At 37.1% G+C, this 22,025-nt stretch overlaps 2 protein-coding genes across 8 annotated transcripts in view; one reads left to right on the forward strand and one right to left on the reverse strand.

Moving 5' to 3' along the window:
• Positions 1 to 18,054, forward strand: part of PIGF (phosphatidylinositol glycan anchor biosynthesis class F) — a 95,510-nt gene extending 77,456 nt beyond the window's left edge. For 4 of the 5 annotated variants that reach the window (XM_040453834.1, XM_040453830.1, XM_040453831.1 and 1 more), the window contains 2 exons: positions 3,250 to 3,358; positions 17,721 to 18,054. In XM_040453834.1, the coding sequence (XP_040309768.1) occupies positions 3,250 to 3,358; positions 17,721 to 17,834 (223 nt within the window). In that variant the 3' untranslated portion in view covers positions 17,835 to 18,054. Of the gene's footprint in view, positions 1 to 3,249; positions 3,359 to 10,141; positions 10,270 to 17,720 lie in introns of those variants that run through there. The other variant, XM_040453833.1, reaches the window with a different exon arrangement.
• The window catches only part of RHOQ (ras homolog family member Q), a 38,095-nt gene continuing 31,164 nt past the window's right edge, over positions 15,095 to 22,025 (reverse strand). The window contains exons 3-6 of one of the 3 annotated variants that reach the window (XM_040453836.1): positions 20,124 to 20,288; positions 19,711 to 19,806; positions 18,645 to 18,751; positions 18,313 to 18,420 (exon numbers count right to left, since the gene is read on the reverse strand). In XM_040453836.1, the coding sequence (XP_040309770.1) occupies position 18,420; positions 18,645 to 18,751; positions 19,711 to 19,806; positions 20,124 to 20,288 (369 nt within the window). In that variant the 3' untranslated portion in view covers positions 18,313 to 18,419. Of the gene's footprint in view, positions 18,421 to 18,644; positions 18,752 to 19,710; positions 19,807 to 20,123; positions 20,289 to 22,025 lie in introns of all 3 variants that reach the window. The other 2 variants (XM_040453838.1, XM_040453837.1) reach the window with 2 other exon arrangements.

Here is a 22,025-nt window from a genome sequence, read left to right on the forward strand (position 1 = left end):
GAGAGGATGTTACCATCAAGGAGGGGATGGTGAATCAGAGGGAATGAGCACATGGTGATGGGAGGCTTGTGGGAAGAGTGCTAAGTCCTCTTCTTCCATTGTAGAAAGCAGGGAGTAACTAAGTCTTGCAAACTCTATACATAGTGTACGTTCTTTACATTCGAGAACCACTGACGAGTTCATAATGTTTCTGCCTTGGGAGTGGATTTCAGGAGTGGGGAGGGATGCAGGGAGGGATTGTTAGTAGGTGTGCTCATCTAATACGATGTGGGACCTTAAAGGTGCTTATACATACTATGGTTTTGATAAATGCAAAATTTTAATTTTACAAAGATAGGCTACACAGTTTTTCTATTTTTAAAACCAGCTCCTGGTTCCTTTTTTTCCTATATTATATGTAAGATCATAAACTCCCTTGGGTGCATCAAATAAAATAGAGGACAACCTCTTGCATGTTTGCGCTTTTTGTAACAAATATCAAATGGCCTCAGTGTGCTATAAAAGTGAAAAATGTGAAGACATGGATCTTGCCCCTCAAGCCCAAGGAACTTGGAGCTTAGAGGTTAGATAAGACATGTACATAACCCTTGTTGAGACATAGCTTTGATCATCTCTGCCTTGATTTAAAACCTTCAGTGGCTTCTTCAGTTTGACTTTTCAGGCTTTCCTAAAATCCTAACCCTAATTCTACCACAATGAGATACTGCTTCACACCCACTGAGATGACTATAATCAAATAATAACAAGTATTAGAGGGGTGCTTGGGTGACTCAGCCAGTTAAGCGTCTGACTTCAGCTCAGGCTATGATCTCTCAGTTCACGAGTTCACGAGTTCGAGCCCCGCATCAGGCTGTCTTGCTGTCAGCATGGAGCCCACTTTGGATCCCCTGCCTCCCTCTCTTTCTGCCCCTCCCCTGCTTGTGCTCTCTCTCTGTCTCTCTCTCAAAAATAAATAAACATTAAAAAATTTTAAAAAAACAAACATTAGCAAAGATGGGGAGAAATTGGAACTCTCGTACACTGCGAGTGGCAATATAAGATGGCTCAGATGCTTTGGGAAACATTCTGGCAGTTCCTTTACAAGATTAAACACCGTTACCATATGACCCAGGAATTCCATTTCTTCGTATATCCCAAAGAAAAATGAGAACACAAAACATGCACATGAATGTTTATAGTGGCATTATGCATAGTAGCCAAAAACTCCAAAAAACTCAGATGTCCAGCTGATGCATAGAATAAATGTGGTATATCTATACAGCAAAATGTTATTTGACAATAAAAAAGAAGTATTTTCAGGTGCTACAAAATGGATGGATCTTGAAAACATTACACTAAGTGAAAGAAGCCAATCACAAATTCCATTTATATGAAATGTTCAGAATAAGCAAATCCCTAGAGACAGAAAGTGGTTGCCTGGGGCTGGAGGAAAGGGGAATTGGGGAGTGAGTGCTAATGGGTAAAAGGGTGTCATTTTGGGATGGTGGTTGCACAACTCTAAATGCACTAAAGACCATTGAATCGTGTGCTTTAAGTGAGTAAATTGTATGGCTGAGAAAGGGCTATCCGGGGCAGGTTTTCACTGTACTCGGTAAAGGTGCTATTTTTAAAAATGCTAACTCTAACCTACTTACCCAGCCTTATTTCCCATTCTTCCACTCAGCCTCAACCACTTTTACTTGAGTTCTTTCTGTCTGCAGTGCAGCTCTGTCTCCAGTTTGTCAAGCCTAGATGCCACTCATTCTCCCAATTCTGATGGAACTTCCTCTTCCATAAAATGGGAGAAGTAAATTCTTCCCAGCAGAAAGTAAACCTTACTCTCAGCCTCTCCCAGACTTTATGTCTCTAGGCACATCACTTTATGTATTGCAACATAGAGGACTTATGTGTTAAGTGAAAGCTAGTCAACATATTTGTCAGCCACAAATAGTCAAAAATTAACCCTAGAAAATCCTTTAAGTTGCCTGAACAGTAGAGTTCCCTCTTTACGTTCAACTCCTCAGTTTTTTTTTTCCTCCAGGATTGGGACAGATCTCTGTTTTGTTGAATGCTTCAGCATGTTGAATGCTGAAGAAATTGACTTGCATTTTTAGGTGTTATATAAAATAAAAAGAACAGTGAAGCCCAGCAAATAACACAGATTGGGACCTGTGGTGATTGGTTCCAACCTTCTTCCAGTCCTGATTTTCAGTACAGACAAGCTAAAGCTCTTATCTTGTGTAGGTGGACCAAGGGGGAGTAACGAGAGAGACAGGTGACAGAGGCATTGGCTTAGGAACTGGCTTGTCATTTGGGGCTACTTTAACTCAGTGTATATTTTGTATGTAATGGCCCATTTCTAATGAAAGAAGTCCTCTAACAGAAGAAATGTTTTCCTTTTTTCCCACACCGGCTGGAAAAAACTGCTTTTCATAAACTTTATGTATCACAACCTTTCATTTTGAACAAGTGAATATTTGGACCCTACTTACTGCACTGTGGTGGGATTTTACTCTCCTGTAACCAGACTCATGCTCCACATGGCTAAGTGGTCACACTGTGAGAGGCTGAAACCCAGACCGATTCAGAATGGCAGAATTCTGTCTTTTCACCTTTACCCCCTAAGATACACACTTAATCAATAAGGATTGTAGGCGAAATCACTGGATATTTTGAAATCTGTTGTTCTCTACTCCTGCCCCATCAAATAAATAGTGTTGATTTGTTTACATGAAATGTGCAATCAGAAGAACTAGTTGAATAAGTGATGTTCCTTCCATACAGTGGAATACTAGTATAGCTAGTATAATTAACAAGGGAAAACAAAACAGCAAAATTGGGTTTATAAATATGCATTTGAGTTTTGGTAAAGGATGTATACATAAATGCATACCATTCCAAACAAAATTGTGTATATATTTGTGCATGCATAAAATATTTCCAGAAGGATATGTACTACATTGGTGATAGCAGCTACTGCTAGGAAGGGACCCAGAGTTGATAAGGGTGGGAGGAAGTCAGCTTTCACTGCAAATTCTCTTCTATATTGTTTGACTTTCATCATGTGCTGCACATAGTACCTTTCCCACTGAAAAACATTTATATTCTCTTACCGATTACTTGTTAATAGTTCATGGTAAATATACGCCAATTCGAGATGATCGTTAAATGAACAGAGCATATGTGTGTAGTGTCAGTTTGCACCACTGTTTGATTCTCTAGCAGCTAAGGTATATACCACCAATGATTTACGTATTTGTGTTTTTACAGAGTTACATCCATTTGGGAGAACAGTCTTCAGATCACTACAATTTCTAGTTTTATAGGAACATGGCTTGGCGCCTTCCCTATTCCACTCGATTGGGAAAGACCATGGCAGGTTGGTTTCAGCTACTTAAAGCAACAAAATAAATGTTTGTACAGTGATGGTAAAACTGAGGAAGCTAGCCAGTATGCCTGTATAAATGATGTTGTTCAGTTAAGTAGGGATGCCACTTCCCTGTCACTGTAATCTCGGATACCTCTTATTGGCCACAGGGCCCATTGGCATCCAGATCAGCCTGGTTCTGTCTTCCAGCACTATTTTTTTCTACATGTATAAGTGAATAAATAAGCTTAGTTTATGAATATTTATAGGATTTTTTTAAAAACAAGGTAGAGGTGCAGAAATTGCCTATTTTCAACTTAGATGTTCATTGCCTTTGTGCTCTTAGATTCGTATTTTCTTAACTTGATTTATGGCCAAGTTGAATGTTAATTTTGAGAGATTTTTTAAAAGCACGTTTTTTAAAAGTACGTTTTGAAGTAGGGGTACATGATATCGAGGGGAAACTCATAAACCTCAGGTTTTTGTTTCTGATCACAATAGGAAATAGCTAATAAGCTAGGTTAAAACACTGAGTAAGTGTTCTTTTTATTCCCATTTTACAGATGAAGAAACATATAATATTTCGAAGTGCACCAAGCTAGTAATGAATATATCTTTGTCTTCCTTTGTCTTCATTTTTAATGACTTCGTAGTATGCCATTATATAGTTATCCCTACATTTATTTAGCAAATTCACTAGTGATCCTTTAGGTTATTGCCAGTATTTCACTATCATAGACAGTGCTGTGATTAACACCTTGAATCCATATTTTCATGGATTTTCCAGTTATTTTCTCAAGATAATTTTTCCCAAATGGAACTGTAGTATTAAAAACCATACTTTCTTTTTTTCAACATGAAGAGAATTGTTTTCGTATTACAAAGACAGTACATACTTATTTAGAAAATTTAAACAATATTAATAATTATAAAGGAGAAAGGAAAAATTATCAAATATCCAACCACCCAGAGGCAACCCTCATTTCATTTGTATTTTGGTGATAATTTGTGCAGTTCTCTCTGTGTATAACTATAATGTATATGTCATTTTTTTTTTTTTTTAATGCCCTGTCCTTAGTCACTTTATTGCTAAATTAAAGAAAGACTTTTTAGACCTTACTGTCAGGGCTTCTCTGAGCATTAACTCACTGGAAACACACTCTTTTCCTTCTTGAAACTCTTATCTTGACTTTCTGCAACAACAGTGTCCACAGCTTTTCTTTCTACTTCTCTAGTTTCTCCTTCTCAGCCTCCCAGAGAGCTTCTTCCAGACTACCTGTTCTTAAAACACCAGTATTCCCTTGATTTCTAACATCTTTTTTTCTCTCACTCTCTCTGCATGACATTATTCATTGGCCATGACTGCAACTAAAATATGGCCAATGAATCCCGAATCTTTATCTCCTGCCCGTGGCCTCTGAACTTCAGACTCATAAATGCAACAGTGTGTTCCTCTTGAGGTTCCATAGCTACCTTGAACTCAGTGTACTTAAAATTCAACTTTTTCTTTCTCCCCCGTGATGTAAGTAGCACTGTCATCCACCCATTTGCTCCAGTCATCAACCTGAGAGTCATCCCTGATACTGCCTTCCCTTCACAGCTCAGATTCAACAGGTTACTGGCCCTTTTGATTCTAGTGTTTTGTTTTGTTTTTGTTTTTTTTTACTTTTTTTTTTTTTTTAATGTTTATTTATTTGGAGAGAGAGACAGCGGGAGCAAGGGAGGGGCACAGAGAGAGGGAAACACAGAATCTGAAGCAGGCTCCAGGCTCTGAGCTGTCAGCACAGATCCTGACCCAGGGCTTGAACCCACGAACCGTGAGATTATGACCTGAGCTGAGGTTGGACGCTCAACTGACTGAGCCACCCAGGTGGATCCATTTCTTGGATCTATCTTCTCTCCATTTACATTTAATTCTATAACTTGTACAGGCGTCTCTCATCTTGCTTTATGTCCTCCCTGCCAAACCATTCTTTACCTAGCAAACTGCAGACCTGATCCTGTCATTTCTCCTGCTTAAAATCTTCCAGTGGCTTCCTCACTGCTTGCCTTGAATAAAGTCCAAGCCCTTTCGCATAGCTTATAAGGCCTCTATGCTCTTGTTTCTGCTTAGATGTGTAGGGCTGTTATTCAGATCGCAGCTCTTCCATTTACTGTGTTATTGAACAGGTTCACTGTAACATGGAGGCAATAGTTGTGAGAACTAAATGAGATTATGTGTAAGAAACGTTAGCTGTTATCTTAATTCATAATTAACATCCTTATTTATTAAGTCTTTGGAAAATAGTACCATCATTTCCTTAGATAAATTCTTAAAGTGGAATTGCTGGGTATGCATTTTTTAAATCATTTTATTTTTTCCATCATGGTAAGTGTACTCTTTAATCCCCACCCCCTATTTTCCTCATCCCCCCCCCCCACCCGCCCTCTGGTAACCCATCAGTTTGTTCTCTATAGTTAAGAGTCTCTTTCTTGGTTTGTCTCTCTTTTTCCTTTGCCTGTTTGTTTTGTTTCTTAAATTTCACATATCCATGAGATCACATGGTATTTGTCTTTCTTTGACTTATTTCACTTAGCATTATACTCTGTATATCCATCTGGGTCATTGCAAATGGCAAGATTTCATTCTTTTTTTATGGCTGAATAATATAACAGTGTATATATGTGCCATATCTTCATCCATTCATCAATCAGTGCACACTGGGCTGCTTCCATAATTTGGCTGTTGTAAATAATGCTGCTATAAACATAGGGGTGCAAGTATCCCTTTGAATTATTGTTTTTATGTTTTTTGGATAAATACCCAGTAGTGTGATTCCTGGATCGTAGGGTAGTTCTGTTTTTAATTTTGGAGGGAATGTCTGTACTGTTTTCCACAGTGGCTGGACCAGTTTGTGTTCCCACCAATAATACACAAGTGTTCCTTTTTCTCTACATCCTTGCTGACACCTGTTATTTCTTGTGTCTTTGATTTTAGCCATTCTGATAGGTGTGAGGTGGTATCTCGTTGTAGTTTTGATTTGCATTTCCCTGATGATGAGTGGTGTATATATGTCATTTTTAATCTTTTTTTCCTTCAGTAGTATGTTATGGAGCTCATTCCTTGTCAGTGAACATTTACATATATATATAATATTCCATTATTTGGGTGAAATCATATATCAGTTTCTTATGAATGAACATTTAGATTGTTTATAGTTTCACAATTACTGTTTTACTGTTACTAATTATGGTGATTATTATCATTTTTAAGCATACATCTTTGCATATTTGTCAATTTTCTCTAGTATAATTCCTAGATAATAGCTGAGTTAAATTTTTGATATGTATCTCACTTTCCAAGGGCTTTATGTCTTGCACTTAAATGCCTATTTTGAGTCCATTCTTTGTTTTCTAGTAGATGTCTCCTAGACAGACAAGCTGTTCTTTTATGTTCAGTAAGTCTGGTGGGTTTTTCCTTCCCTATTCTATTCATCTATTATGTGTTATAGACATCCCTGGAGGTTTGTGTCACTGATACCCTTTTCAAGGTTTTAGTACTGATAAAGGTTTTTGTTTATATTTCCTTGGCCATCTCAGTGATCACTAGGAGATGGAGACTCATTTGTACTCAAGTTACCATCTATGGAACTTAATTTCATTCAACAGGGTCAGTGATTTCTAAATTGGAGCAGGACAATCAAAATCATTGAAAAGTATACATAGCAAGTTGTGTTTTAATCTGTAGTAGATTCATTACTTTCAGATACATGCAATTAAATCTAAATACAAATTATTGATATATAAAACACTATGGGCTATCAGCTTTAATGAGTTGGTAAGGTAATGTATGATTAACATGTCAGTTTGCATGTAGATGGAATATTTCAGCGTGTAAGTGTTTGATATTTTATACCTGTCTAAATCATAAGTAGAAGTAGAAACTGATTTGTGGGGAGTAGATGTGCCTTTGTAAAATCTGGGTTTAGGTTAGCATAGAAAATATATATGTTGATGATTTTCAATCCATTTATCTATTTTGGATTGTCCAGGCTTTTAGCTACCTACTCTCATTTTTCTACCTCAGTGCTTATTTACAATAAGAGGTAAGCTAGATCCAAATCGATAGTTTACTTTTTAAATTAATGTAAAGTTTCCGTTTGAATTATTGACTTTTAAAAAAGATTTTCCAGCTTGTTAATTTCTGTAAAAAGTGTTGGTCTTCATTAAGAATGTTTGATTCAACTGGAATATTACTCGTTTTTTTTTTTTTAACGTTTATTTTTCAGAGAGAGAGAGAGAGGGAGAACTGGGAAGGGGCAGAGAGAGAGGATTCCAAGCAGGCTCTGAGCTGTCAATGCAGAGCCCGATGCAGGGCTTGAACTCACGAACCGGGAGATCATGACTTGAGCCAAAGTCAGACGTTCACCCAACTGAGCCACCCAGGTGCCCCTATTACTGGGTCTTTAATTGTCTTTACTGTTGGGTTGTTTTCAGAGTGTTCCAGGTTAATGACCTACATATTCACTATAATCTTTTTAAAATTATGAAACCTACTGTTGGTGAAAGGATAATGTATAATTAATCATCTTTATTCATATAATAATCACCTGCTCCTCTCTCTTTTAGCAGTTACTTGCTGACAAACTAGAGAAATGATGAGGTTTCATTTTTTTCTTTCACTTTTTAATTTCAGCGAACAAGTTGTTTTGTTCTGTTCTTCGTAAGTAACTACATAGAGTAAGTACTCAGTGTGGCTCTTGATACTGACAGAATCTGCCAGAGTAACAAATAAACCGATAAAGAAATATGGCATTACCTCAAAATGGAGATTTTTTCTAGAGCAAAATTTCATAAGAAGAGCCTACTGTATATACTTAATACTATCTAAAGCATAACATGTATAAAGAAGGCATTTTAGTTCTCTGTTCCTTTTATTTATATTCTAGTCAGAGGAACAAGAGTATCTTGTCAAGTGAGTGTTTCTTCTTTAAAAACACACATACAAACAACCCCACAAGAAAACGTTTACATGTATTAGTTCAATTTTCTATACTTTGAACTGAAATCTGACTTTGTATAAAGTTCCAGAGGCCAAACATAAGGTTATAATGATATGAGTTCTGTATTGAGCAATTTCAAGCATATTTATATTTCTAAAATCATTTCATCACCAAATGACTAAGAAAGGCTATTGAAAATATGTAATTTTGGGGCACCTGGGTGGCTCAGTCGGTTAAGCGTCCAACTTTTGGTTGAGTGTCCAACTTCTGCTCAGGTCATGGTCTCATGGTTCATGGCTTTGAGCCCTGCATTGGGCTGTGTGCTGACAGCTTGGAGCCTGGAGCCTTCTTTGGATTCTGTGTCTCCCTCTCTCTCTGCCCCTCTCCCACTTGTGCTTTGTGTCTCTCTCTTTCTCTCTCTCTCAAAAATAAAAAGTTTTTAAAAAATATGTAATCTCAGTGAAAAAAGTTTTTTTCATTTACTAGTATGAATTTTAAATAATGACAAGTGACAAAAGAGAGTAGACATCTTTAAAGTTGGAGGGGAGCCTTCTCTTGCAGGTGGCAGGAAGAGGATTTGATTAAAGAGAATATGGTATGGTGGCTACCCACAACCATGTTGGTCATTTTTATTGTTTTTAAAAAAAATATTTGCAAGATATCTTCTCTTCCCTGCTTTAATTACTTGCCTTTAAATATCAGCAAGAAAATAAACATTTAAATTGCCTGTAACCCAGGCAGCCCCCTTTACTCCCAGAGAATGCTCATGGTTTTATAGTTACTGACAAAATAAACATTCTGACTGTGGAAAACCTTTGTACATTATAATTATTTGCTGTAGCTAAATAGCTACATAAGTTCCTACTGTGTACAAAGCATATACTCAATGTAAGTATAACAGGTAAATATTACACAAGACTGGATTTAACTGATAACAATAATTTAGATTCAGATTTAATATGCTCTAAATGTTTTATAGAATAGTTATGAGATTTTTATCTTGAAAATGTCTTAATTCTTTCTTTTATCAAAAATGCCAGTGTTTCATGTTATTAAAAAAAAATGTGAGGTTAAGAAATGTTGGTTATTCTGAGCAAAGGGAATTTGCCATAAAGTTTTTAAACCCACTTGTTTTATTAATAGGTCGATAATGTGATGATTAAGAGCTATTGCTAGGTTCAAATCCTGGCTCTGCCACTTACTAGTGAGGATTAAATTATATGATCCTTCTAAAGTACTTAGTTCAGAACCTGACACATAGTTACTGCTTAATTAATGTTATAGGCATTTGTGACCTATAAAAGGACTAGTTTAATGACTGTATTTTTAGCATTACCATAAAATACAAATTCCATTATTTGGGTTTCAAAGTATTGGAGAGCGCATTGATTGCCTCCTTGTGTTATTTGTACTGCCCAGGTTTAGGATCTAACCCTGATTCTCTTTTTTGCTGGGGACTCAGAAACAGCTTTTGTCCACCCCTTCCCTCCCCTTCCTTTCCTTTCTCCCTTCCTCCCCTTCCTTCCCTTCTTCTACCATTCCTTCCTTCTCTCCTTCCTTCCTTCTTTTTTCCTTCCTCTTTCTTCCTTCCTCCCTCTCTTTCTTCCTTCCTTCCTTCCTCTCCTTCACTCTCTCTCCCCCTTTCTTTCTCTTTCTTTCCCTTCTTCCTTTCTAAAAGGCCATAGTTTAGATCTCCTTGGAAAAGCTTGAGTAGTTATTATATTGCATTTCTTTCCACAAAAGAATTTCATATAAATGCCATGACCACTGGTGGTGTATGTATTTTAAACCATACAATTTAATACACTTGCAGGAGAGAATTTGAAGTTAATATTCAGAGCTTTTGTGCCTAGAGAAACCTACAACTGCCTTTAAACTCCGCACTTGAGTGCTGCTATCTCTAAAATGGAATTGAACCAGATAATCACATCTCTTCTGAGTATACGTATTTCCTATAAAGTTAAAAAGCAAAATTGAGCATTTTTTAAAAACAATTTAAAATTGTTTAAAAATATTTGTACTTATTTCCATAATCTATATAAGGCATTGTTATATTTAAAAACACTTTTTTGTTTTCTCTAGTTTTAGGTTAAAAATTTTGTGAAAAATATATATTCATTTTCTAAAGTCACAGATGCTACAGATAATGCATAAATTGAAGCTAGGGATAAGGATTACTGGAAATACTGCTAGAGTGAGGGATAAAACTAAGATCATGGATTTAATTATTAAAGGGTGGCATGTTTTTAGGTTAATTGGTGTTTCTGTTATCAAAGGTATTATACAGTGTTGTAGGCAGACCAAAATAAAATACGAACATATGAATAGGATTTATGTGTCAAGCATGAGGGGAAAAAAAAAACCTATATAATATTTAACTGACAGAAAGTGTTTTATATTTATTATTTATTTTTTTAATATGAAATTTATTGTCAAATTGGTTTCCATATAACACCCAGTGCTCATCCCAACAGGGGCCCTCTTCAATGCAATGGTTTTGTATTTAAAAGGTGGGTTCATTGTATGGTAATCATGCTGATAATACTCTGCTGGCAGGACTTCCACATGAGAAAGACTGGTGCTAGCCTGGTTAATTTATTTGCACAATCTTGGCAAGGAGCACTATAGGTTAGCATCACTTCAACAAAAAGTTGCAGGTTGGAGACTACGCACCTCTCCACAAATAGCTCTTCTAAATGTGTGCTTGGCCATAGGAAAGTGGTAGGGTATGCCTGGATCGGTGCAGACTTAAACCATAGAAATGCATTCGGGTGAGTAGATTCATCTATAATGTATTTCTACATCAGACAAGAAATAGCATTTGCTTTAAGAACATCTGGAAAAACGCATCACTAACAATCAAATACACAGGAAAATACAAATGATCATTTAAAGCTAGTGGAAGTGTCACCAGGCTTTGAAAGATGAATTGTGTCATGCCAATGGACATTTGTGGTAAATGAGCACAATAAACTAAACATTAAAACTGTAGCTTGTGGGAAATTTAGAACTAGCTCCCTGGGTTTTATCTTACTTTGTTATCTGGAGGAGCCAGTCATCCTAGTGATTGTGAGTTGTTCTGTTTCTAGGTTTTCTGATCTGTAGAAAGATCAGTTTCCCTAGGATATCTATGATATCCTATACCTTTCCAAAGATTACAGTTCCGTTGCAACACGTATTTTTAAGAATTTATTGTTAAAATTAAATATCCAAAATCAAATCATCTTAGTTTCAACTTAACTGCTTGGTTTATAGTAGGGGCTCAGTAGTTTTGAATGAATGGAGTCATTCGAATGAGATTATTACAAATGACACACACGTCTACCAGTGGTTGGTTTAAAATCAGTTTTTGTACTTATGCTTCTTCAAGTTTACAAAAACTAACAGCCAGGAGCAAAAAGTGCCCTTCTATTTCTGAGATGAGGCTACATATGGTTAATATAATGCAGTGTGTTGTATGGCTTTTAGAGTTTTCCTGTAAGCTTTTACTCCCCAGACATTTCATGTGAAGATTGGCATGTATTAAAGAGGATTACCAAGGCAAGGGAATAGTTCCTATAGCACAGTATAACATTGCTCATGAACTATTTTATTTGTCCTAAACTGCCACTTCTAATTATTACCTAGCAGTGTCAGTTACCTAAGAAATACTTACTGACCATATAAGGTTTTTTTTTTAATAAAGTTTATTTATTTTGAGAGAGAAATAGAGTGCGCACACGTGAGTGGGGGAGAGGCAGAGACAGAGGGAGAGAGAATCCTAAGCAGGCTCTGTGCTGTCAGTGCAGAGCCCAGCGTAGGGCTCTATCCCACAAACTGTGAGATCATGACCTGAGCCGAGATCAAGTGTCAGATGCTTTACCGACTGAGCCACCCAGGTGTCCCAATGATCATAGATGTTTAATTTTTTTCAAGTTAAAACACATAATATACAAAGTGATACCAATGCATGGTGCTTCACAGCTTTCATGACAGATTCTAAAATAGTACAATTGCCCCATGTTTTAAGTACAAGAGGTACTATTATCCCTGTTTTGTACATTGGGAAACTCAGGCTCCAATGGTAAGCGACCTGGCCAAGGCCACGCAGCTAGAAGTGGTTCCACAGCATAGCCCATTCCTACCCCACTGACTGTGCTGCTTATTCCCCAGAAGAGCCAAAGAAAGCTCCTAAGCAAAATATTAAGGATTTTTTTTTAAGTGGCCTAATGTTTTTATACAGTTATTTTAAAACTTCTGTTGAGTATCTGAAACTAATTTCAGAAAAAAATCCTCCTCTAATTTCAAATACCTGATCATCACTTTAGGACACCTGCGGTAGCTCATAAACTGCCATAGTCAGTGACTTACCCGACTAGCGGTCACGTGGCATCAAAACCTGTGGACGCCATTTTGGCAACAGGAAAAGGGTGAAAATCTACTTGCATTTAATATGTGTTAAATGAACCTAAGTACTATTGTGCAGATTATAATAAAATATATTTAAGTTACTCTCAAATCACATAACAAATGCCATCTACGTTACTGAAATTGATCCTTAAAATGCTGAACCAAGATGTAGAGGGTCACTGTATTACTTTGGCTGACTAGAACAGTTAATAATACTTGTGAGGTTCGAATACAGTGATTCTTCACCAGGAGTCCATAGGTGGGGGGTCTGTGAGCCCCTGATATTATATGACATATACATACAAAACCTGTGGATCATGTTTGACAAGAAGGAAACATGAGTTCAGTTCGATGTAGTTTTTAAAAAATATTTTTAAAGTACTTCAAAAATTTTGGGAAGCATTTTTTTAATAGGATCAGCTTCAGAGATTGTGTATTTGGGGAAATGATGGTGTTCTAGATTATAATGGCAACTTAGATGTGTCTACTGGGAATATGAACTAAAAGATTATTAGCAATTTATAGCTCACATGTACTATGTGCCAGATACTGTTTTAGGCATGGTGCTAAGTACCACATAGTGCATTCTGTCATTTACTCATTACAGCAATCCCCGTGAGGTGGGTTTTATGATGAGGTGCGTTCCTCACTTCACAGGTGAGAAACCAAGGTACCAAGGTAAGGTGACTTTCACAGGGTTCCATATTTAATAAATGGCAGAGCCAAGATTCAAATTCAGTCTAATACAAAAATTAGAGTTCTTAAATCATCCTGTACCACTTAGAACATACTTTGAAAAGTCCCAAGACTATACAGATACATCAGTAATGCCTGATCAGAAGAGAGCAGTGTGGTCTTCAGGTGGAAATAAGCTTGTGTAATTTTGAAATGTCGTTCAACCAGCAAGAATATTGATTTAACTGAGAAAACATACAAAGTTAAATATGTACTTACTGAGAAATTGTTTTTTAGCTTATTAGGGTGGAATTGTTTTATTTCTGAGGTTAACACAACTTATTGCTGATATCATGTACCCGGACCCTGTAATATAGGCCTTTCTTAATGTTGAGTATTTTAAGGGAACACTGACCTTTTTTGGTTTAAGTGATGGAAAAACAGTAAAAAGTCATTTCGTTCAGAGAAACGATAATAGTAGTACTCTCAGCAAGATGCTTTGTTCATGTGATGTAGCTACTCATTTTTAAAAATAGGTTTTCTAACAGTTAATTGTAATAATTTTACCCACTTGCATTAAATTTTGTCATGCAACAGGATTTTTTTCTTCCATTTAGTGGTTAAAACATTTTGTTACTTTATAAAAAACTGGATAAAAAGAAGGTGGTCATTTTCATGGCAAACACTTGTGAATGACTTTCTTTACATGAATGTCTTCGAGTTTTCTATTTTCCTTAAACAAAACAAGATAATTATATATAGCTATCCCAGATGACCATAATTTGGAGAAATGTCTATAACATTGTGGTTGGATTGTCTGTTCAGTAGATGATACCACAGTTGTTTTAAGCCTGCTTGTAGCATGAATGTTAAACTTCAGAAGCATCTCTGTGTGTGAGACAAGTACACAGTTTTAAATGGAAGACCCCAAGATCAAAGTACGAAAATGCGTGATGAAGCTGGGATAGTTTGATAAGTCATTATGAAATCTGTTGCCATTGTGTAGTTTTAAATTTTTTAAAGCAGTTGTAAGAAGCTTAGTAGGAAATTCAATCATGAGGACTTTAGAGGAAAGGTGATTTAGTGGGCAGCCTCCCACTCAGCTGCTCTTTTTTGCCATTCCCTATCCTGGGGATAAAAAATCAGGAAGGTTGCCCTTAAATGAAGAAATTCTCCTTTACAAAAAAATGTGTTAGAGTTAAGGGCTACTTATTTCAGGAAAGTCAAGCAGGAAAACCTGATCCATCACTAGCAAACAGTCTTCAAAGCCAGTCCAACATTTTAACTTGCTGATGGCTTGGATTTCTTGAGAACTGAATAAATAGCAAGTGTTCTAAGCCTTCGCCCCTCATTAGACAAAACTTTTAAGCTAATATTTCATCTTTGGCATTCCACCGGAGGTGCGGTAGGCAGCTGTTTAAAGAATGTGCGTGTGACTGTGTATGTACATGTTTGGAAACAAAGAGCCATACTGAAATTAGAGTGATTCAAGTAGAAGTGACCCAAATTGGAATCTGGCTGGGATTCACGAGGGATTATTATTCTGTCTACACTTTGACAATGCGCTTTTTAACAAAGTGCAGGTGCTCACACTTGGCTGGTGATTAGACTTACAGCATGAGAAACAGAGGAATGAGTATTATCCCAAATGTTTACATTGGGTGTTAAATAAAAACTAAGGTAAGAAGTTCAGTGCTTTACATAGATAGTAAACTATGCATATTATTTTATTTATAACCCCATGTGTTAAAATGGGACACTGTTAAAGTAACAATCACTTAAAAAGCAACAACCAACAAACCAGTATTTAATTTGGTACTTAAAAGTAATAATTAGAAATCAAATGGAAGCAATGCCTAAAGTAACTAATTCACAATAAAAACCATTAATTCAGGCTCTACTTATTAGAAATAAGATAATTCAACATGGGCTAACCTAAAATGTATCTGTAGAGACAAGAAAAAGGTACAAGTTAGCAAAGTATTAAGTAAGATTTCAGGGAGCCCCTAAAATTACTCTTGAGAACTTTAGAATTGATTATATGCAAAAAAAAATTAATGGTACGTTTCTTTTAAATTCATTCATACATGACCTTATTTGAAGCAATGCATTTGCATTAACTAGCAAAACTCATGTCAGTCAGATATTTTTGAAGTATTTTATTTCCCAGATATTTGACTACTTTGAACTAGTTGTTCCAGTGATTAGTCTCAATTTCTACTGAAACTTAAGTCTTTAATGAAGACATGCTTCTGAAAATAAGGCAATTTTTCTATAATCTGCTTATGAATAGAAAACAAATCTTTGGTTTTTAGTTAAAGTGACAGGAAGGATTGAGTGCAAAAAGAAATCCTAAAGAACCAAAGCAATGAAAAGGCTCTTAATAAGCAATGGGAAACTCCAAACCCCATCAAGGTCAATAGAGTACCTAAGGCACCTCAGGTTCAGATGATACAATCATCTTTGCTTAGAGTTCTAATAATCTATGTACAGGATTTTTACCATCTTAAGAATGTGCAGCTGAAAAGGTAAGGTCCAAAAAAAGAAGAGAATCAGAAGAGTTGATAAGTGGGAGAGATGTTGGAGATCCTCTCGTTCTACCTCCCATGTTTATAGATGAGGAAACTGAGGCCCAGGCAGGAAACAGAGGTGACATCAGAGTTTGTGTTTCCAGATTCCTAGTCCATTTCTCTTGGGGCAGGACAATTTCTAGCTTTTAATTTTAACTGGCTAGTAAACCCAGGTGTGGAAAGTTTCAGAGGTGAATTTGAGAAAAAAAAAAAAAAATCCCCATCAAACCCCCAAAGTCAAGTTGGAAATGTATAATACTTTACTGTCTTAATTCCTTTATACCATGTGTTGGACAACTTAACTCATATACTAATTGATTTATGCAATTCTTTTCAGTTCTAAAAATAGCTAATAATTAATAGACCCAAATTAAGTGAGAAAGTACATAAGGATTCCATTTGAGCATACATAAGGCCATGGTACTTAATGTGAACCATCACTTCTTGGGAGAAGGAAGACATCCACTGTCCAGTTCAGAAAGAAAGTTCCTGACTAGTTATCCAGTAGACTCTCCACTCTTCAATGGGGAAGATGATGCTTATATTTTTAAAAATCTCTACAAAGCTCACATACAAGACAGTACATCCTAGATTTGTGACTGATATGAGCATTTAAGGCTGTCATTTTCAAGTATAAAAGTTTAGTGTTCCATTACCGAATCTGTGCAATAGACACAGCTATTAGCTCAAGTCATGGAAATTAACAGAAGCTCACCAAAGACATAAATAAATCATAATTTAGTCAACAGCAAGTTTAAATGTAGGAAAGACTGGAGAAAATTTTATGGGTTAGATTATGCTTCTCTGAACTGCATTAATTTGTTCACACGGAAACTTTTTGTCTAACACTATTGTCTGTTGCATGGCACTTGGAACAAGGCGGATCCACAGCAGACCAAACAAGAAAGCTTAATTAGGTTATAGAACTAGTAATTAAGATGGTTCACCTCTAACACAGTTCTATGGCCTGATCCCCCAGAGAAAGATTAGAAATGGCTCCAGTATACCAAGTAAGCTTCTCAGATGAGCATAATTTTTTTTAAAGCAGGGCCTTTCACCTAGGGACCGGCATGCACTGCTTGCGGATGAAAGAAATCAACATTATTTACACTTCTGGCTTGCTTGATGTAATAGTGCGGAACATAACATGGCTGGAGAAGATAGGTATTTAGAAGCCAGTATTTAACTGACGCTCTAGGTGTGTACTGAAGTTGTGGCTCTAGAACTCCTGCTATGGTTCCAATACCTGTGTCTGAAAGGTGACATCAGTTTTATTATGGAAGCAGTTGCTTTGTTATAAATTCCATGTAACATGCTTGAATTCTAGGTCTGTTCTCTTTAGCACAGATTCAACTTTCTTGTACTTTGGTCAACATACACTTCTCGTTTCATTGTATATATAAGCCAAGGTGGAAATTAAAGAACAAAATTGCCAGCTACTTCAGACAGCTATATCGAGTCCAGGATTATAACAAAGTCTGACCCAGAATTTTAATTTGTAATTTTAGGACGTATCTCATGCAGTTTGGGGAGCATCAAACTAAATCTACAGTCGCCAGATGCCTTGTTACAGCTGAATGCACATAAAAATGTGTACATTTTTAGTGTTCGTGATAAATGCAGTTATGACCTTATTACACTTTTGGCATTCTTTAAGAAAGCACATTAAGCTTTAATATAGAAATATTTAGGTTACACTTGTGCTCAAGTAATAATAAAACAGTTGTTCTTTTTTGATCTCATACATTCTCTCCTCAGGTATGGCCCATCTCCTGTACGCTTGGAGCGACCTTTGGCTACGTGGCTGGCCTTGTGATTTCACCACTCTGGATATACTGGAATAGAAAGCAACTTACATACAAGAACAATTAATTGGAGCAAAGGGAGAAGATAATTTCTTTGTGCAGATTCCATAAAGACTGTGCAGAAATGTATATGGTCTAAGCCAGGCAGTTCCATTTACAGCACTGTTGTGTTTTTTTGTTTTTGTTTGTTTTTATGTAGTTATAACATGATGTGATTGTAGCTTTTTAAACTATGAAACCCCTGAGAGATTGTACCTTCTAGTTGAAATAAAGTATTTATAATAGATTGTGGCTTCAGATGCTGTTTGCTGCTTCTTGGACCTTATTTAAGAAACATTCTTAATGAATTTTATAGAATTCTGAGGACAGGGTTTTTTGGGGTTTTTTTTTTCTTTCAAGTTTTAAACCGCTTCATTATCAGATGTCTGGGTATAGCTGTAGCATTCATATGCTTTTTGAGAGAAATGGACAGTTTCCTTGGCCACTGAAGATGTTTCTCACGTAATCAAACAACAGTTTATACATCTTGATCCTATTCTTTTTTTTACCGTGTGTTTCTTTGGAGTTAAAATGGCTATGATAGCCTCATCAAAAACAGTCTTCAGTCCCTTCTGGGTTAAAGCCGAACATTCCACATAACAGCATGCTCCTATCTGGGAAAGAGGAAAAAACACCACAAACATATAAAATCTTTCTTACACATTTGGTATGATGCAACACACCATTATAAGGAAAATGATAAAACACAGCCGTGCAGAAAGAATGAAATCATTCATAGTCGTAAAACCCAGCAATAGCTAACTTCAAAAGTAAGCATATATCCTTCCACACTTATTCTATGAAAATTTATTGCATCAAGTATTTACTGGTTACCTACCATATGCCAAGCACTGAATGTCTAAACCAATTTGTCAGTGAAGCTATCTGTCTTTTTGTTTTAGGAAAAACTGTCCTCCAAAAAGTTTTCTTGCTTTCTTCTGCCTCCTGATAGTACATTTAAAAAGACTTTATTAGATTCTGTTTCCACAAAAGACCTATTAAAGTCACATCTGAAAAATAGAATCCAATAATGTTAGGGCCAAACAGAGAAAAAAGTAGGCCTAGCTTCGGGGAGAGGAAGAATAGAAGTTAAAAGTTATTGTGCACAACACAGTTGTATATTTTTTAGAATGCGAATGTTCTCTATCTTTCATAAAAGGGTGGAAGAAAATTCAACACGCTTCTTTTCAAACCTAGTCATACATTTTTGCTTTTAACTGCAGATTTAAACTCCTCCTGTGCCACACCACACGCACTTACTCCATGCGTCTTAGCCAAAGACAGAGCCTGCGTTGGCACAGTACAAATGTTTAAGTGATTAAAAAGGGCTTTTTTTGATGCCTCTTTCTACACGTGACTTACTAAGAAAATACTGCTGGCAGCGTCGTGCAGGTGTAAGAGCCTGGGCTCTGCAATCAGGCCTTCCCTGCACTCCAGCTCCGCCATTTATTAGCTATGGGACTGGACAAGTTATCTGACATCGCCACACCCATTTTCCCTTCTGTAAATAGGGAACTGGTCAGACCTACCCGAGGAGATGCAAGGATTACATGAGATAATGCATGTAAAGCACTCAGCACAGTGCCTGGCATACAGCAAACGCACAATGTTAGCTTCTATCATTACCGAAGCTTGTCTTACATTCACTTTTATTTTTATTTTTTTGTTTTTGTTTTTATTTTTGAGAGAGACAGAGACAGAGCAAGTGGGGCAGGGGCAGAGAGAGAGGGAGACACAGACTCTGAAGCAGGCTCCAGGCTCCGAGCTGTCAGCACAGAGCCCGATGTGGGACTTGAACTCACGAGCTGTGAGATCGTGACCTGAGCCGAAGTCAGACGCTCAACTCACTGAGACACCCGGGCGCCCCTTACATTCATTTTTAAATTCCGTGAAGGTTCTATTACCTCTTTTGCTAGTTTCTGTCCTTGTTCCACACAAATGGGCTTTTCTTTCATATCATTCAGTCTTGCTAAAGTTTTGGGGTCATCTCGGAGATCAATCTAATCAAGAAAGTTCAATATGTCCCATAATGTTACAAGTCTTTAAAGATAAAGCCTGTAGTCCCATTTAATCCCCACATATCAAGAAGAGAGTAAAAAAGAGAACTTCACTTCTAAAACCCCAACTAGTATGATTGCTTTCCTTTGGCACTACTTTTCCCAAATTCTTATTTTTCTACAATAAATAGAATGTATTATAACTTGCAGCTGAGATTCAACGTGCATTATCATTGGCTAAACTTTAGTACCATTTGAGAGCAACCCCACAAGATATGCCAGAGACTCTTCTTCAATGGGTAAAATCAAAGCAGACATACCTGAGTTCCTATTAATAAAAAGGGTACGTTTGGTGCATATTCCTTAAGTTCGGGTACCCACTCCTCTTTCACATTTTGAAACGAGGCTGGATTTACCACAGAGAAGCATATAAGGAAGACATCGGTCATTGGATAAGATAAAGGCCTCAGACGATCATAGTCTTCCTAAGGAAGAGAGAAAAACCTCATTAGTCCCATTTCTTTAGTTTATTATGTATGTAAGACTACACGGTCAAGGAAGCAAAGTCCGGAGAATTCCACAAACAGGAAGTATGACACTCCACATAAAACAAGAAAATTCCATTTGTTTTGTTACTCTTCCTCTTGAGGTTACCGGTGGGCTAAGGATGTGACAGTATCATTAACAACTACAACCAAACTTGGAGAAAATATATTGTGATTCGTAAAGCTGTCACTAGAAACATTGTAAACAAAGTTTGCACAAAGAATTGATTAAAGCTAGAAGTTGTCGGAGTATTTTGGTTTAAAATGACTAACATATGCCGAATGTGTACTGCACGTCAGGACGTGATCCATACGCTCTCCCCTGCGTTACTCATCTCATCCTTGTAACAACCATATGACAGAAGTACGATTAAACCTGTTCTCCAGTGTAAAAGGAGGCACAGAAGTGAAATATTCTGTGGAAGGAGCTACAACCAGAGGAACGGACATGGGATTCAAACCCTGGCAGTTTTACTCCAGAAGCTATGCCTTAACCACTACATATCTTCACCGAGACCTTAAATCTTTGCTTTCCCTCTTTATATAGTTCTCTTAATTACATGTGAGCACGTGTGTGTAAATTTAAAGACAGAAAACACGTAAAGTCAATGCACAAAAATCCCCCTTTCCTCTTCAATTTCCATTCCCTTCTCCCACTGTAGGTGTTTTCATGTGTACCTTTCCGGTTCTCTTTCCATGCATGTATAAACCCACAACTGTCCATATTCAAACATCTGTACACAGAAGAGATCAGTCTGTGTTGTTCCACATCCTTCAAGTATTTCTTGGAGATCTTTCCAAACAAGAATACATTAGACTGCGATATAATTTTATTTACTATTTTTTTAATTAAAAAAATTTTTTAATGTTTTTTTTTTGAGAGAGAGGGGCAGGGCATGAGGAGTGGAGGGGCAGAGAGAGGGAGACACAGACTCTGAAGCAGGCTCCAGGCTCTGAGCTGTCGGCACAGAGCCCGACACGGAGCTCGAACTCACAAACTCCTGATCTGAAGTTGGATGCTTAACCGACTGAGACACCCAGGCGCCCCTCCCTTATTCATTTAATTTTAGAGAGAGAGAGTGAGCATGTGCATGAGCACAGAGGTGGGGGAGGGGCAGAAGGAGAGAGGGAGAGAGAGAGAATCTCAAGCAGGCATGGAGCCCAATGCAGAGCTCAATCCCACGGCCCTGGGATCATGACCTGAGCCGAAATCAAGAGTCTGGACGCTCAACCAATCGAGCCACCCAGGCGCCGCTAGACTGCTATAAAATTTTAACCTGCTCCTTTGACTTCCACAGAAGGAAGGGCTGTCCTATCGATGGCTGTTTTAGCATCTCTCTATCACAAAAGGCGGAGGATCCTGTTTTGCTTACACTACTCTCTATGACACAAATATTCTGCTTATTTACATTCTGGAGAGCGAGCTGTCAGGACTCTATTTTTGTCGTGGTTAGATTCTCATCTGGTTTCAGGGAAGCTTTATTCTTCATCTTGGCCACCACCCTTCACAACTAAAACTGCACAAACACAGGACTGAAGTTGTATTAAAAACACTTTCCACTCAGAGTTCAGCAGTACATTTCCCTTGCGGGACAATTTTCTTTCCGTGTCACCTTCCAATGTTTTTCTTAATACAATGTCCACACAAGCGTGTTAATGTCTCCAATTCTTGACTTT

Source organism: Herpailurus yagouaroundi, unplaced genomic scaffold, assembly GCF_014898765.1.
Source record: "Herpailurus yagouaroundi ecotype Mexico unplaced genomic scaffold, PumYag 210, whole genome shotgun sequence".
NCBI lineage: Eukaryota > Metazoa > Chordata > Mammalia > Carnivora > Felidae > Herpailurus > Herpailurus yagouaroundi.